Here is a 17440-nt window from a genome sequence, read left to right as displayed (position 1 = left end):
CTCTGAAAACTATAAAACACTGTTGAAAAAAATTGGAGATGACACAAATAAATAGAAATATACTCCATGCTCATGGATTAGAAGAATTAATATTGTTAAAATGTCTATACCACCCAAAGCAATCTACAGATTCAATGTAATCCCTATCAAAATATCAACAACATATTTCACAGAACTAGAATAATTCTAAAATGTATATGGAAAGACCCCAAATAGTCAAAACAATCTTGAAGAAGAAAAAATCTGGAAGTATCACAATCCCAGATTTCAAGATATACTACAAAGGTATAGTAATCAAAACAGTATGGTACTGGCACAAAAACAGGCACATAGATCAATGAAACAGAATAGGAAGCCCAAAAATAAACCCACACTTATATGCTCAATTAATCTACGACAAAGAAGGCAAGAATATACAATGGGGAAGACAGTCTCTTCAACAAATGGTATTTAGAAAATGGGACAACTAGATGCAAAAGAAGGAAACCAAGACCACTTTTTCACACAATACACAAAAATAAACTCAAAAGGGTTAAAGACCTAAATGTGATACCTGATACCATCAAAGCCTAGAAAAGAACATTAAGCAGTAATTTCTTTGACATCAGCCTTAGCAACTTTTTTTTAAGTTTATTTATTTTGTGAGAGACAGAGAGACAGTGTGAGTGGCTGAGAGGTAGACAGAGGGGGAAAAATGGAGAGAATCCCAAGCAGGCTCCACACTGTCAGCACAGAGCCCAATGTGAGGCTTGAGCTCACAAAATTGTGAGATCATGTCCTGAGCAAAAATCAAGAGTCGGACACATAACCAACTGAGCCACCCAGGCGCCCCTGCCTTAGCAACATTTTAAAAAATCTCTCTCCTAAGGTAAGGGAAACAAAAACAAAAATAAACTATTGAACTACATCAAAATAAAAGGCTTATGCACAGCAAAGGAAACCGTCAACAAAACAAAAGGACAACCTGCTAAGTAAAAGATTTGCAAATGATATATCTGACAAGGTATTAATATCCAAAATATATAAAGAACTTATACAACTCAACAGCAATAAATTTTCTATATTCCTTCTAAAATCTTTATCATTGCGTATTTCATACCTACATCTGTAATCTGCCTGGAGTTCTTTTTTTTTTTTTTTTTTTGTAAATGGGATGACACAGGGGCCAAGTTTTATTTCTTTCCTATATAGATAAGATGTCCCACAAAAAGATCAATCATTCTGTACTGCTCTACCATGTCATCCTTGACATAAATCAAACATGAATAAATGTGTGAGTCTGTTTCTGGTGTTCTGTTTTATTACTCTGATGTATTTGTTCTGAGGAGGCTACCACACCATCTTGATGTTCACGACTTTCAAGTCTTGAGCTGGACAAAGCAGTCCTCTCATTTGACTGTTCTTTAAGACTGCCTTATCTATTCCTGGCCCCACCTATTCCTGTAAAATTTAGAATCATTCTGTCAAATTCCACAGAATCCTCGTAAGATTTTGACTGGCAATATATCAAAGCTATGAATACATTTGGAAAGAATTGATAAATTTACAGTAATGAATCTTCCAGTCCATAAATATGGAATTTATCTCTCTAAAGTTTTACAAATTTTGACCATAGAAGTGTTCTACATGCATCATTAGACTTACTGCTAGGTCCCTGATATTTTTTAATGGCATGAAAAATAGTATCATAGTTCCAGTTCTAAATAGAACCACAATAAATTATGTCTCTCCCACTGAATGTAGCCATAAAACATGAACAGAATGCATGAAGCTGCTATTTGAGGACTCTGAAAAGTAAATGGTAGCAGGTGAACTACGAAAAAAGATCAAAATTTGAAGTCTACCATACCAGCACTGAGTTTAACTAAAGTTAGTACAAAACCAAGAAGCAAAAACAGAGAGCTCCAAGAGAAACCATTTATTTTTGGCTGAAGAAGTGGGAAAAATAGTCTTAGTTTTCAAAGAAAGGAATGGAGAATTCTCCATTTATCCTTTCCTTTCTCCATTTTCTCACATTCCAGCCCCCAAGCAATCCCACAGCTCCCATAAAAGGAGCTATGATTCCAAGAAAGTGAGGTGAACCCCCACTGCTTTTTTTCTTTCCCTATCGTACTGCTACTTGGCACTGAACACAGGTACACACCCAGGGAGTATAGTGCAGAGTAACTAAAGTCTCAACTCTGCAGCTAGGGAACCACAAAGGGGAGCCCTAGAAACCAGAAAGTGCTAGGGAAACCACAGAAAAGGAAGAGCTCAGAACAACGATCCAATAAACTTTGTTTATAAACTCCTGGGCTCCATCCCAGGCTACACATGCATAGATCACACCTTAAAAAGAAGAGCAAAAACCTCTGAGAACTGAACTACAGGAAAGGCCACTGACCAGGTCCTTTACTGGCCACTAGGAGGAACATACACAGGATATATCTTACTGGGACTCAAAGGCTTTAAAAATGGAACTGACATTGAAACAACAACCCATAGAAGGCTGGTGTGAGAACTTCCAGCCTAAATCCAAACAAGTAGACTGTCTGCTAAAACAAAAATATCAGCATTCTCTGTAGGATTTACACAAGATCCAGAGTTTCATAATTTAATGTTTTTAAAAGTCCAGTTTACAGGGGTGCCTGGGTGGCTCAGTCAGTTGAGTGCCCCACTCTTGATTTCAGCTCAGGTCATGATCTCACAGTTTCATGGGTTTGAGCCCTGCATTGAGTTCTGCGCTGACCACGTGTGCAGAGCCTACTTGGGAGTTCTCCTCTCCCTCTGCCCCCTCCAGCTCGCTGTCTCTGTCAAAATAAATAAATAAACTTTAAAAATAAGTAAAAGTCCAGGTTACAATCCAAAATTACTCAGCAATACAAAGAACTAAGAGAATCTCAACTCACAAGGTAAAGGAAAAAAACAATCAACACACCTAGATGTTAAAATTATCAAAAAAAAAAAAAAAAACATTAAAGTGGCTACAATAAAATGCTTGAAGAGGTACAGGTGAACACTCTCAAATCAGTAATCTAAGCTTCCATCTTAATCAATTAGAAAAGGAAAGCAAAACAAATTCAAAGCATGCTGAAGAAAGGAAATAACAAAGAGCAGAAATCAATGAAAATGACAAGAGAAAAATAATAGAAAATATGAATAAAATAAAAATCTGGTTCTTTGAGGGGGGCCTGACTGGCTCAGTCAGAAGAGCATGTGACTCTTGATCTTAGGGTTGTGAGCTCAAGCCCCACATGGGTGTAGAGATTACTAAATAAATAAACTTTTAAAAAATCTGGTTCTTTGAAAAAGAACAATAAAATGCATAAACCTCCAGGAAGACAAAGAAAAAGCGAGAAGAAACAAATTATGAATATGAGAAATAAAGGAAGGAATACCAGCACTAATCTTGCACACATTAAAGAGGTAATACTAAAACACTATAAACAATTCTATACACATAAATATGACAAAGAAATGGATCAAAAACGCTAATTCCTCTAAAACAAGAAACTACAAAAACTCACCCAAGATGAAATATATTACCTGAATAGTCCTTTAACTGTTAAAGAAATTTTAGTAGATTTAAAGAATAAATGACAACAACTCTACGTGACCCCTGACAGAAAATAGAAAATGAATACCTCCAAACTCATCTTATGAAATCAGCAGTACAATGATACCAAACCAAACAAAAACAATACAAGGGGGTGGGGGGTGGGGGAACTATAGATCAATATCTTTAATGAACAAAGATGCAAAAAGCCTCAATAAAATACTAGCAAACTGAATCTAGCCATAAAGAAAAAGGATAATATACAAGTAATACAAAGCTAATTCAATTCACAAAAATCAATGTAATCCACCATATGAACAGTCTAAAGAAGAAAAATCACATGATCATATTAATCAGTGAAGGAAAAACATATGACAATATTCAAGATCCCTTCATGATAAAAATTTCCAGCAAAAATGGAATAGAAGGAAATTTGCTCCATCTTATAGGACATTACAAAAACAAATAAAACCTAGTACTAGTCAGTGCAGTAACTGCAATAAAGCAAATTAGACATGACTGAAATAGGATTAGCAAATGGATTAGAAGAAACCATCCAGAATGCCACAAAGAAGGATAAAAAAGAAAACAGAAGAGAAAGGATATTAGATATAGAAATAAAGTGATTAGGTCCAATATATGTTTGATATATTACTCTCATAAGGTCAATGGGGAAGAGGCAATTTTTAAACAGATATTACCTGAAATTTTTCCAGATTTGATAAAATACATCAATTCACGATTCAAAAATCTCAAAAGTCGCAAACAGGATTGACACATTCACAAGATTTTACTATGACACAACATAGTAAAACTTCAGAAAGACAAAAAAATCTAAAAGAAGCTAGAGGAAAAATACAACTTTTAAAGAAGCAGTAGGCTGGTAGCCGACTTCTCATCAGAAACATCAGAGGCCAGAAGACAAAGGACTGACATCTTTACGGTGCTGAAAAGAAAATACTGTCATTCTCTACCTAGCAAAAATACCTTCCAAGAATGAAACAAAATGAAGACATGTTCATGCAAACAAAAGATGACATTACAACACCAACAGATCCACACCAAAGGAAATTCTATAGAAGCCTCTCCAGGAAGAAAGAAAATGATCCCAAATGGAATGTGAAAGACACAGGAGGGAATAAAGAATAAAGTGATAATAAATACATAGGTAAATGTAAATAAGCACCAACTATGTCAAATAATAATAAGATCTTACAGGATTTATAAACATGAAGACTTATCACTGAAGGAGAGATCATAAGCAGGAAAAGAGTAAAAACGTTATAAAGGGTCCCTGTATTGCCTGAAGGACTGTCATGCCTGAGCAGACTTTGGCAAGTTAAATGGCAATTTAAGAATACAAGTTGTAATTTCTAGGATAGAAGCAGAGTATACAACTTTAGGACTACTACAGGGAAAAAAGGGAATGAAAACAAAATCATTTCAAAAGAGGGAAGGAAGGAGAAAAAGGGGTGCTAAGAGCAAAGGGGACAAATATGAGATGGTAAAGTTAAACATGAATATGTCAGTAATAACGTTAAATATAAGTGAATTAAAAGTTCGGGGGTGCCTGGGTGGCTCAGTCGGTTAAACGTCTGACTTTGGCTCAGGTCATGATCTCATGGTTCATGGGCTCCAGTCCCGTGTCAGACTCTGTGCTAACAGCTCAGAAGCTGGAGCCTGCTTCAGATTCTGTGTCTCCCTCTCTCTCTCTCTGTCCCTCCCCTGAGCATGCTCTTTCTCTCTTTCAAAAATAAATAAGCATTAGAAAAATTTTAAGTTCTAGTTAACACAAAAAATTAAATCCAAGTATAGGATATTTAGAAGACACAATCCTGAAATGCAACTACACAGAAAAATTCAAAGTAAACCAACTGAGCCACCCAGGTGCCCTTCCCCGGTTTTTCTTAAAGTCACAGGATGAAGACATCATGACTTAGTACAAATTAAATTAAATCCTGAGAAGCCTGACTTTCTAGAGAAAGTGGCCCTAAAGGAATGTCTTCACTGATAATCTAAGAAGGTATTATTTATAGTTTTCAAATCATTCCACCAACTTATCATGTACTTAGTGTTTAAAGGAGTCTCCCTCTATGCACTGGCCCTTTTATACCTACTGACTTCTCTATCAGAGGGATAGGAGATAAACATCTTATTTTGCAGGCACTTAGAATGGGAGGAGAGGAGAGCATTAAACAAGCCCTTAGCAATCATGAAATGAGAAGTTTTGAGAAGAAAAAGCACAGGCAATTGGGTTCACATATATGCATCAAGTCCCAGGGTAACAATGAGCTATATCTAAGAGAAAGAAAATACAGTCATACCACCTGTGTAAGTTGCACCTGCTTCCTCAATAACAGGTTCTATATCCTGTTACATAATGAATTAGGGTTTCAGAGCAAAAATGTAATACAAAAGGATTCTACAAAGTCAAAAAGACTGAAAACACTAACATTTCTATTAAAATATTTGACTTCCAAACTTTCTTTAAAAAATAACCCACAAGCTTGAAAAGACTTATTAAATGTGAATTACAGATATTTTCTATCATTATCCCCTTTTAAATACTGCTTTGCTTTCTGTCATAGAAGGAAATTAAATTGGTCAGGCATGACTTGTTTTTCCACTGTGCCACTGCGGTTGTAACCCAACACCCTGTGCTCTTTTTGATAATTAAATACTGAGACTTTGATTTGTTCTAAAAACTTCCCAAGACCCAAGGTAAGGTACTGATTGTAATTTCAAAAGTCATCTTTTAAATACCTCAAATCCTAAGAACATAAAGTAGAGAAGTAAGTATATCTACAGGGTCGAAAACCTGAATACAATCACATTGGCCCCATCTCCCACTTCATATTGCACTGTGACAGTCCGGGGCAACTATTATCTACCATCCACTGAGGGTACAATCATAAACAAGAGCCATCTTCTCCACTGTGAGCCCAAAGAAGACACACGATTTCATAAACACTCTGCGTAGCTTATTCCTTGAGCCAGAAAGGACGTCCCTAACTGTAAAGTCAGACCAACTGTCTTATAAGTGGAGAGGCAATATACAAGAGACTATAACTTCACCACAACCGCATTACAGTTCTGGTCCATTTTCCCTTTCGCCTCTTACAAATGTCTAAAGAAGTCCATACAATGCTCATTCAGGGTCTGAATACTTAAAAAGAACCTAATTTAAGAACCTCATTTTACAGATGAAAACCCTAAAAAAAAGTTTCAATACTTTATCCAAGGTCACTTAAGTTGTTGGTCTCTGACCACTCATTTCTAAGGGGGCATTATTTGGGACTTGTACCACAGTTTCTGGGTAGCTGCTAAGAGTCTCCCTGCTATAAGCAGGAAGGCTAACTAACAATCTACACAGGGACATAAGTAAGAACTTATATAACCTCCTATCTACCTACAGGTTCACACCAAACACATGCCCACAAAAAACTCTGAAAGGTATCAATGTACATAAACAAGAAGCTACTCTGCAGGAATAAACCAGCTGTCTTTTCTTGGAAAACAACTCCACTCTAAATTCTTGACTGCTGTCTTTCCCTTTACTATCAGCACAGGCTGTCAATAGCTGTAAAAGTTGTTATAGACACTGATAACCCACCAGCTAAAAAAGCACTCTTCTGTCCAACTTCCCCACTCTCCTGGCCAAATGTGATCTCTTATTCTTGAATTCCCACAAGAATGTAAGTGCCTCACAACACCACACAGCCAGCCAGCTGTGGTTAAGTACATGTCTTAACTCTAAGTAGATAGCAGGTTCCCATACTTCTTCAATAAACTCCCCGAAATCACTACTATGCGTTTTTGTTCTCTTGATGTTGCTGTTGCTGTTAATCTCCAGAGAGCCTCATAGACCTATGTGCTCAACAAACATTTGCTAAATGGATATAAACAGGCTGATCATTTTCCAAATTTGGTGTTGACATAATTCTAGGACTGGAATGTTATTATACCACAGTAGAATTAAAATATATCTAAATGCCAGGGGGGGAAAGGTCATATAACAGTAACTTCTAAAGTTTAAATGAATGTTTTTGCATTCATTACTAACTTTCTGGTGGTACTTGAAAAAAAAAAAAACAAAAGCTAAAAATCTATAGGTAACATTTGCTAATTATATTTTTCAACATTCTGAGGGTGTTTTCTTATTTACTGAGGTAGTCTTGTGGGGGCTTTTTTAATTGTTTTGTGAAGGAATAGTCACCCAATAATTTACCTGTTATATCACACCATTCCTTGGCTTTTGTTGTTCTTGCCATTCAAAAAGGCCTAATACCTTTCTGTCTTTACAACTGTCAATCTTAACATGAAATCTTTTATCTTCCCAACTATATGTGATCTCTTTCATCTGCCTTACATTATAATTATGTATATCATTTTTAATCTCTACCAGTATATGACCCTGGTAGGGAGTGAAAATGACTAATTTTTTTAAACTTTGATTAGTGTGTTGAATTCATATCAGACTGGAGTAACATCAACTGTCCCTATATAACTGAAAATACACTCTGTACCCCTTAAGGCCAAAATGTGAAAAAAAGTTAAACTGTATTAATAATCATGTACCATCATTATTTTAATTGATATCTTAATGCTTACAGAAAAAATTTTAAAAACCTAAAGACTATTTTTCAGGAAAGCAATAAAAACATAATTAAGGAAAATTAACACTATCTGTTACATTAAGCTCTAAAACATTCACTTATAAGAAGGTAGCTGGGAATGTCTCACTGACCAAATACAGACAACAAAGCTCATACATGGCAAAATCATCTCCTTGGACTAGCTGGTACCTGATTTACTACAGGATAACAGTATTTCCAGAACTTAGATCTTGAATGATCAAAAGATAATATATACAACCACACTTATGAAATCATAATTGCTTTTAAAAACTACTAACTGCCCAAACACAAGTGAAAAACCATCCTAGCACATGTTAGCACTATAGATACACACATCACTGGGACTGTCCACTACAAACTGCACCACCATGACAACATAGCACAGATTGGGCCATGGTGACATGAGCAGTCATTCACAACCCAGTTGATCACACCACCCACTACCCACCACGCACAGTGCAATATATATAACACACTGTTTTTCAACTACAATGTTACGAACACTTCAAAATTCTTTTAGAACAATTCTTTTTTAAAAACTTGTAGTTTGTAAACTCTGAAATAAATGATCTACTCTATTTCGAAAAGATCCTCAGGTTATCATCAAAGATATCATTAGTTAAAACCCACTGTCTACTTGCAAGACAGTCTTTCTTTCCACATTGGCCACGTTTGTGCCTTTCAAACATACACATACCCTTCAAAGCAAGTACTCTGATAGGAAAGAAACATACTACAGAGAAAATCCTTCCAGATGAGAAGTCACAGGACCTCCATTCCAGTCCTGGCCAGTCCCCTTTTTAGTCATCTGACCCAGAACTAAAGTTTTTCATCTGACTGCTATACAAAGCAAATGGCACACTCTATGTAAAAGAGCTTTACTCTTGTTTTTTTATTGTTTATTTTTACTATACTAATGTAGGCATTCAGTTGATTGTTAGTTGATTCTAGAGTACGTGAAAACAGCTTGTTCTCAATTTTTTTTAAGCAAATCTGTTCTTCTTAGAGTCCAAAAGGTCATTTGTACTTCATGATGAAATTATAACTGGATCAGTTCATTCAAAACTAAGATATTAAAATGATATGGTGTGCAGCATGTGTCTGTAAATGCCAAAGTACCAAAATAATCAGACTCCTAGGCAGGCTCCTAGGCTTACTCCTAGAAGTAAATTTTGAGTTATATTTAGGAAAATAAAAAGGGTTCTTGTATTGCAACATAAAAACGCAGGGCAGAGTAAGATTAGTAGGTCTACAGCAGAGGGGCCAAGGTGAGGAGTACATATAATCAAAAATAAAGTCAAAGATGACAAAAGAATATCTGACAAGTTGAAATCTCATAACACATCTAACAGGAACTCTTAATATTCTTGAGCCAAAAATGATATGGTGAAATGGTATTTGAAGAAAATTATCCCAGCAGCTGTGTGGAGGATGAACTTATCAGAGAGGAGTGTCAGGAAAACCAGTTTACAAGTGTTTATTTTAAGTAATACAATTTAAGTACTACAATAAGATGGTAACTAAGAAGATGAAAAGGGATAAATCTGATAGACACTGTAAGGAGTCAGCCACCCTTGGTGACAGGTTGAATTAGGGAGGTGGTAAAAGACTTGAAAATGATCTCAAGGTCCTGGTCATGGGTGGCCTACATCATAACCACACCTGTGCAATGCTGACAGTTCTTGCACTGGCTTTTCCAGACTGCATCTGAACCTCTTTAGCTCTTTTCACTGTTCCCACAGAGACACTGCTCCACTTAGGTGGAAACAGAAAACTACCACCACCATGATAGTGTGGAAATACCCTATAATCCAAGGCTCCAGATTTCTCGATGAAGGAAGCCTACTCTTCTAAGGCTAGGGAACTTTCTCCCCACCTACAGAACTGGGGAGAGGGGAATTTCCTCTCTCGATGCCCCAAACTGTCTCTATACACTTGAAGTCCAGCTCAATTCTACACAGATTTTTAGATACAAAACACAGATGACACCACTGATAGGTCATGTGTAACAAAATAAGTCAGCCAAATTATATCCATAAAGGTTCATTCTAAACTGAAACAAAGCAAAGTTGATTACATTTAAAAATTAAAATGGCCAAAAGGCAATCTTATGGGGTTATTTTTAATGTATCGTAACGATAGATAAATTCTGTTCCAGAATGCACTGTGCTACATAATGATTCTGCAGTTTTGCTGGAGCTTTTCTTATTTCTGCAGCTTTAAACACATGCTATTGGAAAGCAGACATCAAAGTGTTTTCCTTGTGTAAAAAACATACCATTAAGCTATTTCCAATTTTATCAAGCACAAGTTATCAATAACAATGTGTATTTGATCAAGATCTTATGACTACAGTGTCTTCAAAGAAGGATCCTGAATAAATTTAATAAAGAAAAGGAACTTGTTTTGATCCCTGGAAGTCTGTCTATGGGTAAAAAGAGGTTCTAGGGCTTAGTCAGAATTAGCTGTAATAACAACATCCATTCTCCAAAAGGACTGATGGTCCAAGCTCATTGAGAAAACATGTCTTTTCCATCGAGATATTAAAGATGTTCGAATACATTATTGTTTACACACACTTTACCCGCACAAACAAAAAAAACAGTTATAAAATTTTCTCATTGCCTTAGTTTAAAAACAAATAAACCAGCCTACCTTGCAAACGGATTATATATTACCTAGGAAGGTTACCAAACTGATCTCGTGATAAAAAGCTCTCCAAGCCACTGTCACTCTAACCCTTCCATTTAGATTTTTTTCGGGGGCAAAGAATGAAATGCCCTATTTCCTTGTTCGAATTAAGATTCTGCATATCAGGAGATACAGAAGATCAGGTCGTATCAGGTTTAAAGCCACAGGCGGGCAAGGGGAGCCAGGTGCAGCATCGCCTTCATGCTCCGAGACAAGACCAAGTCTTCGCCTCCACGCCGAGAGCAGGTGCGAAAAGGACACTCTGGGGTTTCCGCTACTGCAACCATCTTCCTCCACCGCAGACCCGGGGCCGCCCTAGGAGAGGAACCTTCTAGTCCAGTCACCCCTGGGGGCCCGTCTGCTGAGGGCAGACGGCGCGGTGGATTCCTAATCCTTTCCCCTGACGGGTAATTTCCTACACCAGCCCAGGGATTCACAGTCCCACGCCCGCCCCCCGAAATTGGGCTGCAAAGGGGGCGCAACTGGGGCCCACCACCACCTCACAGCCTCCCCTGGGAGGCGTGGGCCGGGACAGGGGCTCTCAACCCCCGGTCTTTCCCTCTCGAGTACCCGGACGCCGCTCACCGTGAAGGGGACATCCCCGACGCTGCCCACAGAGTAGCAGTTGTCTCCAGGGTTGACAGCCCCGGTGAGGACCTGATGCAGATGCATCTCCGAAGCCTGGGCTGCCAAGGGATTGCGCGAGAGGAGCGACGAGCCACGCGCCCGGCTGCGAGAGCGCTTCCCCCTCCGCCTCCCTGGGGACCCACCCGGCGGCGGCTCCGGCTTAACGCCTCGCCCCCCTCTTGCCTTCCCCCTTCTTCGTCCCTGCCATGGGAGCTCCTCGACCGCTGCCGCCGCCCGGATCGCCGCTCGGCTGCGAAAATGCCCGGATGCTCCCACTGCCTGCTGCACCGGCGCACAAATGCGGGAGGAGCGCAAGGGTGCGTGTACGGCGGGGGCGGGGGCGGGAGTGGGGGGGGGGGGGGTGGTGCCGAGGTAGCGCGTGAGCCGGGAGCGTGCCGGAAAGGACGCTCCGCCCGAGAGAGAAGGGCGGTTCGCGCGCCCACCCCCAAGGGAGCCACAGTAGAGTGGGAGGGCAAACCCCTCCTCCCGCTGCTAGGCTTTTAGCTCAGTCCCGCTCCCCGCCGCGCATTTGCGCGTGCGCGCGCAGTGGTTTCCAGGGCAATTGCGCGCGCCGCGTGGACCCTTGTCTCGGGATTGCGCGCGCAGACCTGCGGGAGTTCCCTCGGAGCCTCCCGGCTGCGGCCAATGGGGGCGGGGCGGAGCAGAGGCCGCTCAGGGCCACGCAGCAGTTCTCTGGGGACACGCCTCTGTGTTTAATCCACTCCCTGGTACACTGTGTGATGGTCTGGGCAATTGACCTCAGGAGGACGCCTGTCACCGGGAAATTCCACCTCGGAAAATCTTAGATCCTGTAGGGCTTTTTTACACTTAAGTACGTAAGGTATTTAATTTTACATAAACAATAAAGGCATCTTGCAACTTATTGGAGAAGCCGTACTCTCCTGACAGCAAATTATTTTGCTCCCACCTTTTGTCACGGATGTTCTAGATAGCGAAAGGGCCCCCTAGAGACAGGTGAATCCTCTAGACTCTTTTTCGTGCGTGCTGTCATGGATTCACAGAATCACCTGATTTTTCCACTGTATGCTAAACTTTGGGTGGTTGATACAGGAATCAGATCCCTGCTCCAGGTAAATTCATCACCAATTTTTGAACCTATACTGTGTAAAGGTATGGGCAAGGGAATAGAAGGGATTCCAAGACACAACTATCTAAAAAGGCAGAATGCCCAAAGTGTTGGGATTGAGACACAATAGTTTATGGACCACTGAAAAGGAAGAATACTTCTGACTAGGGATGAATGAGTAAAGTGTTACAGAGACAGTGACGTAAATTCTGGGTAGAATTTTGGCAGGTTGGAATGGACAAGAAACTGCATTCAAATAGAGAAAATAGCGTGATCTAGAGGTATAAAATGACAGGATGTATTAGAGAACAAAGATTAATGTTTGGGGCAGATGATATATAGAGTGGGGAAAGGAAATGATACTTAGCAACATAAGGGTATCCAAGAGGTAGCTTGTGGCCTGCCTGAACAAGGACGTCTTGAATGCTCCCTTAAGAAAAGTTTAGATTTCATTCTGAATGCAGTGGGGACTCCATCAAATGTTTCTGCGCAGAAATTTCTACAGTCAGAGCTGCTTTAGGAAGATGACTTTGTAGCACTGTGAAAAATAATTAGAAGTGGGGTGGGGGATAGGAGAGGGGTGTGAAGATAGGAGGCAAAGGCCTGGCAGAGATTGGTAGTGTGTTTCCTGGAAAAGAGAAGGAGGAGTCAAAGATAGTTCCCAGCAACCTAGGGCATTTCCCTTTTATTTTTCATTTAGTGGCATAACTTCCTCCAGTCACCCAGACTAGAAACCACAGAGCCACTTTGGGCTCCTCCTGCTCCTGCCCATACCTAAGGGTCCCATGCCGAGGTCCCTAATTCATGACCCTGGGCATTCCCCACTGCTATTTACTTTCATTTCTGACCTCATCTTTTCTCATTCAATTGCCATAATGGCTTCCTAACTAGTTTGACTGCCTTCCATTTCTTTGCTCTCCAACACAATGCAGCCAGAGAAACCTTTTTAAAGGAAAAAATTCCTCCACTTAAAATCTCCACCCCTTGCTGGTTAAAGTCTAACCTCCTTAGTTTGGCTGACAAACCCATTCATTCTGGCTTCTGTGGAATCTTCCTGTTTTATCTCAGGATATTCCTTCACATCCACTATTCTCCAGCTCCACTGAGCTATTTGCTGTTTTCAGAGCATACTATGTTCTTTTATGCTTGTCTTGGTTCATGCTCTTTGCTTTGTCTGGAATGCCCTTCCTCTTATTGACCCTATAAACCACAGTTTAGTTTAAAAGTCACCTATTAGGGGCACCTGGGTGGCTCACTCAGTCTGTTAAGCACCCGACTTTAGCTCAGGTCATGATCTTGTGGTTCACGCCCCACAAGTTCAAGCCCCGAATCGTTGGGTTCTGGGCTGAACGCTCAGAGCCTGGAGCCTGCTTCAGATTCTTTGTCTCCCTCTCTTTCTCTGCCCCTCCCTCGCTCACACCCTGTCTCTCTCTCAAAAATAAATAAAACATTTTTAAAAATTTTTAAAAAGTCACCTATTCAGTAAAGCCTTCCTTATCCCCCCCCCCCAATACTTTAGGCTTCCTCCTCTTGAAGCACACATATATATCACTTATTGTTTTGTGTCCGTTTCTTCAACTAGAGTCTTAGATATTTTATGTCAGGATCAATTGATCTTATTTTCTCTGTTTCCCAGCACCTGAATCATAGCACAGCTGATCCTTGAGCAATGCAGGGGTTAGGGGAGTCAACCCCCAGTGCAGTAAAAAATCCACATATTACTTTTGACTCTCCCCAAACTTTACTAATAGACTACTATTGACAGGAAGCCTTACAGATAACAAAAAAAGTTTATTAACACATATTTTGTATGTTATATGCATTACAATAAAGTAAGCTAGAGAAAAAAAGGTGTTTTTAAGAAAATCGTAAGGAGAAATACATCTACTATACTGAACTGTATCAAAAAAATTCTGTGTATAAGTGGACCTGCACATTTCAAACCCATTGTTTAAGGGTCAACTCTACTTTATTTGCTGAAAGTCAAGATTTGAATAAGAGCACCCAGTCTTGCAAGAAAAATTTATGGGGTAGATAAGTACCTTTCATTGTACACATATTTATTTGTGTTTATGAAAGTGTTTAAAATATTTTACAGTAGTTTTGTGGAGGAAAGTACTACATATATAGTGTAGTGTAGTATACTAAGTTCTAGGGAATCACAGATTTTGTATATTTAATTATATACCACAAACATGAATAAAGGAACTAAGTCACATAGCTAAAAAAAATGGTGAAAATATAGTAGACAACAAAACACACACAAAAATATTCATTTAATGAAGACCAACGTTATACTTGAAGTATCATGAAGGCAAAAACTGGTGCTATGTCTTAGTACTAGCAACTGAAAAGTATGCCACAGTATCAAATAAATTTGAGAGAATTCTTATATATATATATGTGTGTGTGCATATATGTGTATATATGTCTTATATGTGTGTGTGTGTATATATATATACATATATATATATGTAGCACATATCAGTATATATTGGTATAAAGCAAGCAGGGTTAAATAAAACAAATTTAAATAAATTTTTATAAGAAGGTTTAATACATATAGACAAACATTTCAGTAAAAACCAGAACAAAACATACAGTAAAATAATAAATTTGAAGAAATTTCAACATCATGCTCATACTTAGGGTTAAGGCAAGTATTTTATTAAATAATAATGCACTTTGACTAGCAGGGAAAAATTCAATATGTGTTACAGAGGCTAGTATTTTAGTGAATAATACCTGCATAACAAGAAATGAACATTGTGAAGATTTTGATCTTCACCCTCAGAGAATCAGAGAAATATTTTCAAAGCTTTAAAGCCATTGCTATTACTAGATTCTAGAAGAATCTCTTAATCTTCAACTTTCACTGCATAGAAACTGAGTCAAAACCATCATCAAACAATAAACTATGCTGATATTGTCAAGAACATTACTAACTCCATATTATTTAAACCATTTCACAATTGGCTCTTGTTTTACAGCATTCCGTGAAGTTTTGACCCATTGCACAGTTGTAAAACTGTAAACCTCTTCCTTCTTCCTTTTGGTATCAACTCAAAATCTGAAGCCTGCGTCTACTTGTTCCTCTCTACCCTCTTGAATCCTTTAAATGACTTCTTGATAGCAACATTTCAGGGATGCAACTGACTAAGTCTCCTGGAATTACACCCAAACCTTTTGTTGTCCAATCCAACCAACCAAAACTCCTTCCAGGCAAGTTTCCTTAGTAGCCCACCCACCACATTTTAATTGCCCACAATTCATTTCTTCTTCATTCATCTAACCTTTTGCATAGACCTAAAAATAAAGTGGGGATACTTTCTTCTGATCTGGAAATGGCTTTCTTTTAAAAATTAGAAAAAGTATCAGTTTAAAAGTATCAATTTTGTGTCATTAACAGAACCTGCCAAAACAACTGTAAGGTATAATTTCTCATGTCCGCAAGTTTTAATGATAAGAAATGTTGTACCTCTGGGACTGGGTTTAATGGAACACCGGATGTCAGAGGGACTTAGTTTCCCAGCAGTAATCACATACTCATGTGTACTAGATATCTATTACTGTGTAATAAATTATCCCCAAAGTTAGTGGCTAACTTCAACAATAGACATACAGTTTCTGCACATCAAGAATTCAGTAGTGGCTTAGTTGGGAGGTTCTAGTACAGAGTCTCTCAAAATGTCAGCTAGACACTTAAAAAGGAGCTAGACACAGGGATGCCTGTGTCTCAGTTGGTTAAATATCTGGCTCTTGGTTCAGGTCACGATCTCATGGTTTTGTGAGTTCAAGCCCTGAATGGGGCTCTGTGCTAACAGTGCAGAGCCTACTTGGGATTCTTGGTCGTCCTCTCTCTCTGCCCCTCCTCTGCTCACAGAGAGTCTCTGTCTCTCTCAAAATAAATAAACTTAAAAAAAAATTTTAATAAAAAAAAAAAAGCTAGACATAAAGACCACATATTTCATGATTCCATTTAGATTGGGTTTTCTGAAAAGACAAATATATAGACACAGAAAATACATTAGTGGATGCCTGGGGCTGGTAGAGGAGAGGGAAGTAACTGCTAATGGGCATGGGGTTTATTTTGGCATGATGGAAATATTCTAAATTTAGATTGTGGTCATAATTGCACAAGTCTATACATTTACTAGAAATCATTGAATTTTACACTTAAGATTACTGAATGTTATGGTAAATAATCTATAACCTCAATAAACCTATCTTTAAAAGGAGTGTCAGCCCGAACTACAGTCATCTGGAGGCTTGACTGAGACTAAAAAAAAGACTTTCCAAGATGACACACTGTCGTGGCTGGCAAGATGATACTAGTGGCCTCAGTTCCTCACTGTGTCCTCTCAGGGCTGCATGAGTGTACTCAAGACCTAGCAGTTGGCTTCCCAAGAGCAAGTGATCCAAGGGAGAGATCAAGGTAGAAACTGCAATATCTTTTATAACCTAGCCTCAGAAGTCACATACCACCTCTTCCACCACATTCTACCAGATACACAGGCTAGCCATGATTTATGGAGAATATTTCCCAAGAGAGTGAATACTAGGAAATGGGAATCACTGGGGGCCTTCTTGCAGGGTAACTGCCACACCACACAACTCAGGGATTTTATCTTCAAGTATCAAGAGGCATCATTTTTGTCAATCTTATTCCTATCTACAGAGGTAAATGAATTTCTACTCACAAATATAGGTGCTATAATGTTGATCTTTGATATATCTGTGATTATCTGTTCTTTACTGGTGAACTATCTATATGTTTTAAATATTGAGTTTTAATATTGAGTTTAGTATTGAGTTTCCCAAGTGAGTAATTTGTTTCAGGTATCTAATACCCATATTTTTATT

The 17440-nt window shown here is 38.8% G+C and overlaps 1 protein-coding gene across 4 annotated transcripts in view; it reads right to left on the bottom strand.

The window, feature by feature from the left end:
* The window catches only part of DMXL2 (Dmx like 2), a 151387-nt gene extending 139830 nt beyond the window's left edge, over positions 1–11557 (bottom strand). For all 4 annotated transcript variants that reach the window (XM_053889065.1, XM_019442122.2, XM_053889066.1 and 1 more), the window contains exon 1: positions 11449–11557. In XM_053889065.1, coding sequence (XP_053745040.1) covers positions 11449–11535 — 87 coding nt within the window. In that variant the 5' untranslated portion in view covers positions 11536–11557. The remainder of the gene's footprint in view (positions 1–11448) is intronic.
* Positions 11558–17440: the final 5883 nt, after the last annotated feature.

The sequence above is a fragment of the Panthera pardus genome, unplaced genomic scaffold (assembly GCF_024362965.1).
Source record: "Panthera pardus isolate Hobbes unplaced genomic scaffold, ASM2436296v1 HiC_scaffold_24, whole genome shotgun sequence".
In the NCBI taxonomy this organism is placed as follows: Eukaryota; Metazoa; Chordata; class Mammalia; order Carnivora; family Felidae; genus Panthera; species Panthera pardus.
The sequence above is the reverse complement of the archived record's forward strand: the minus strand, read 5'-3'. Positions and strand labels throughout refer to the sequence as shown.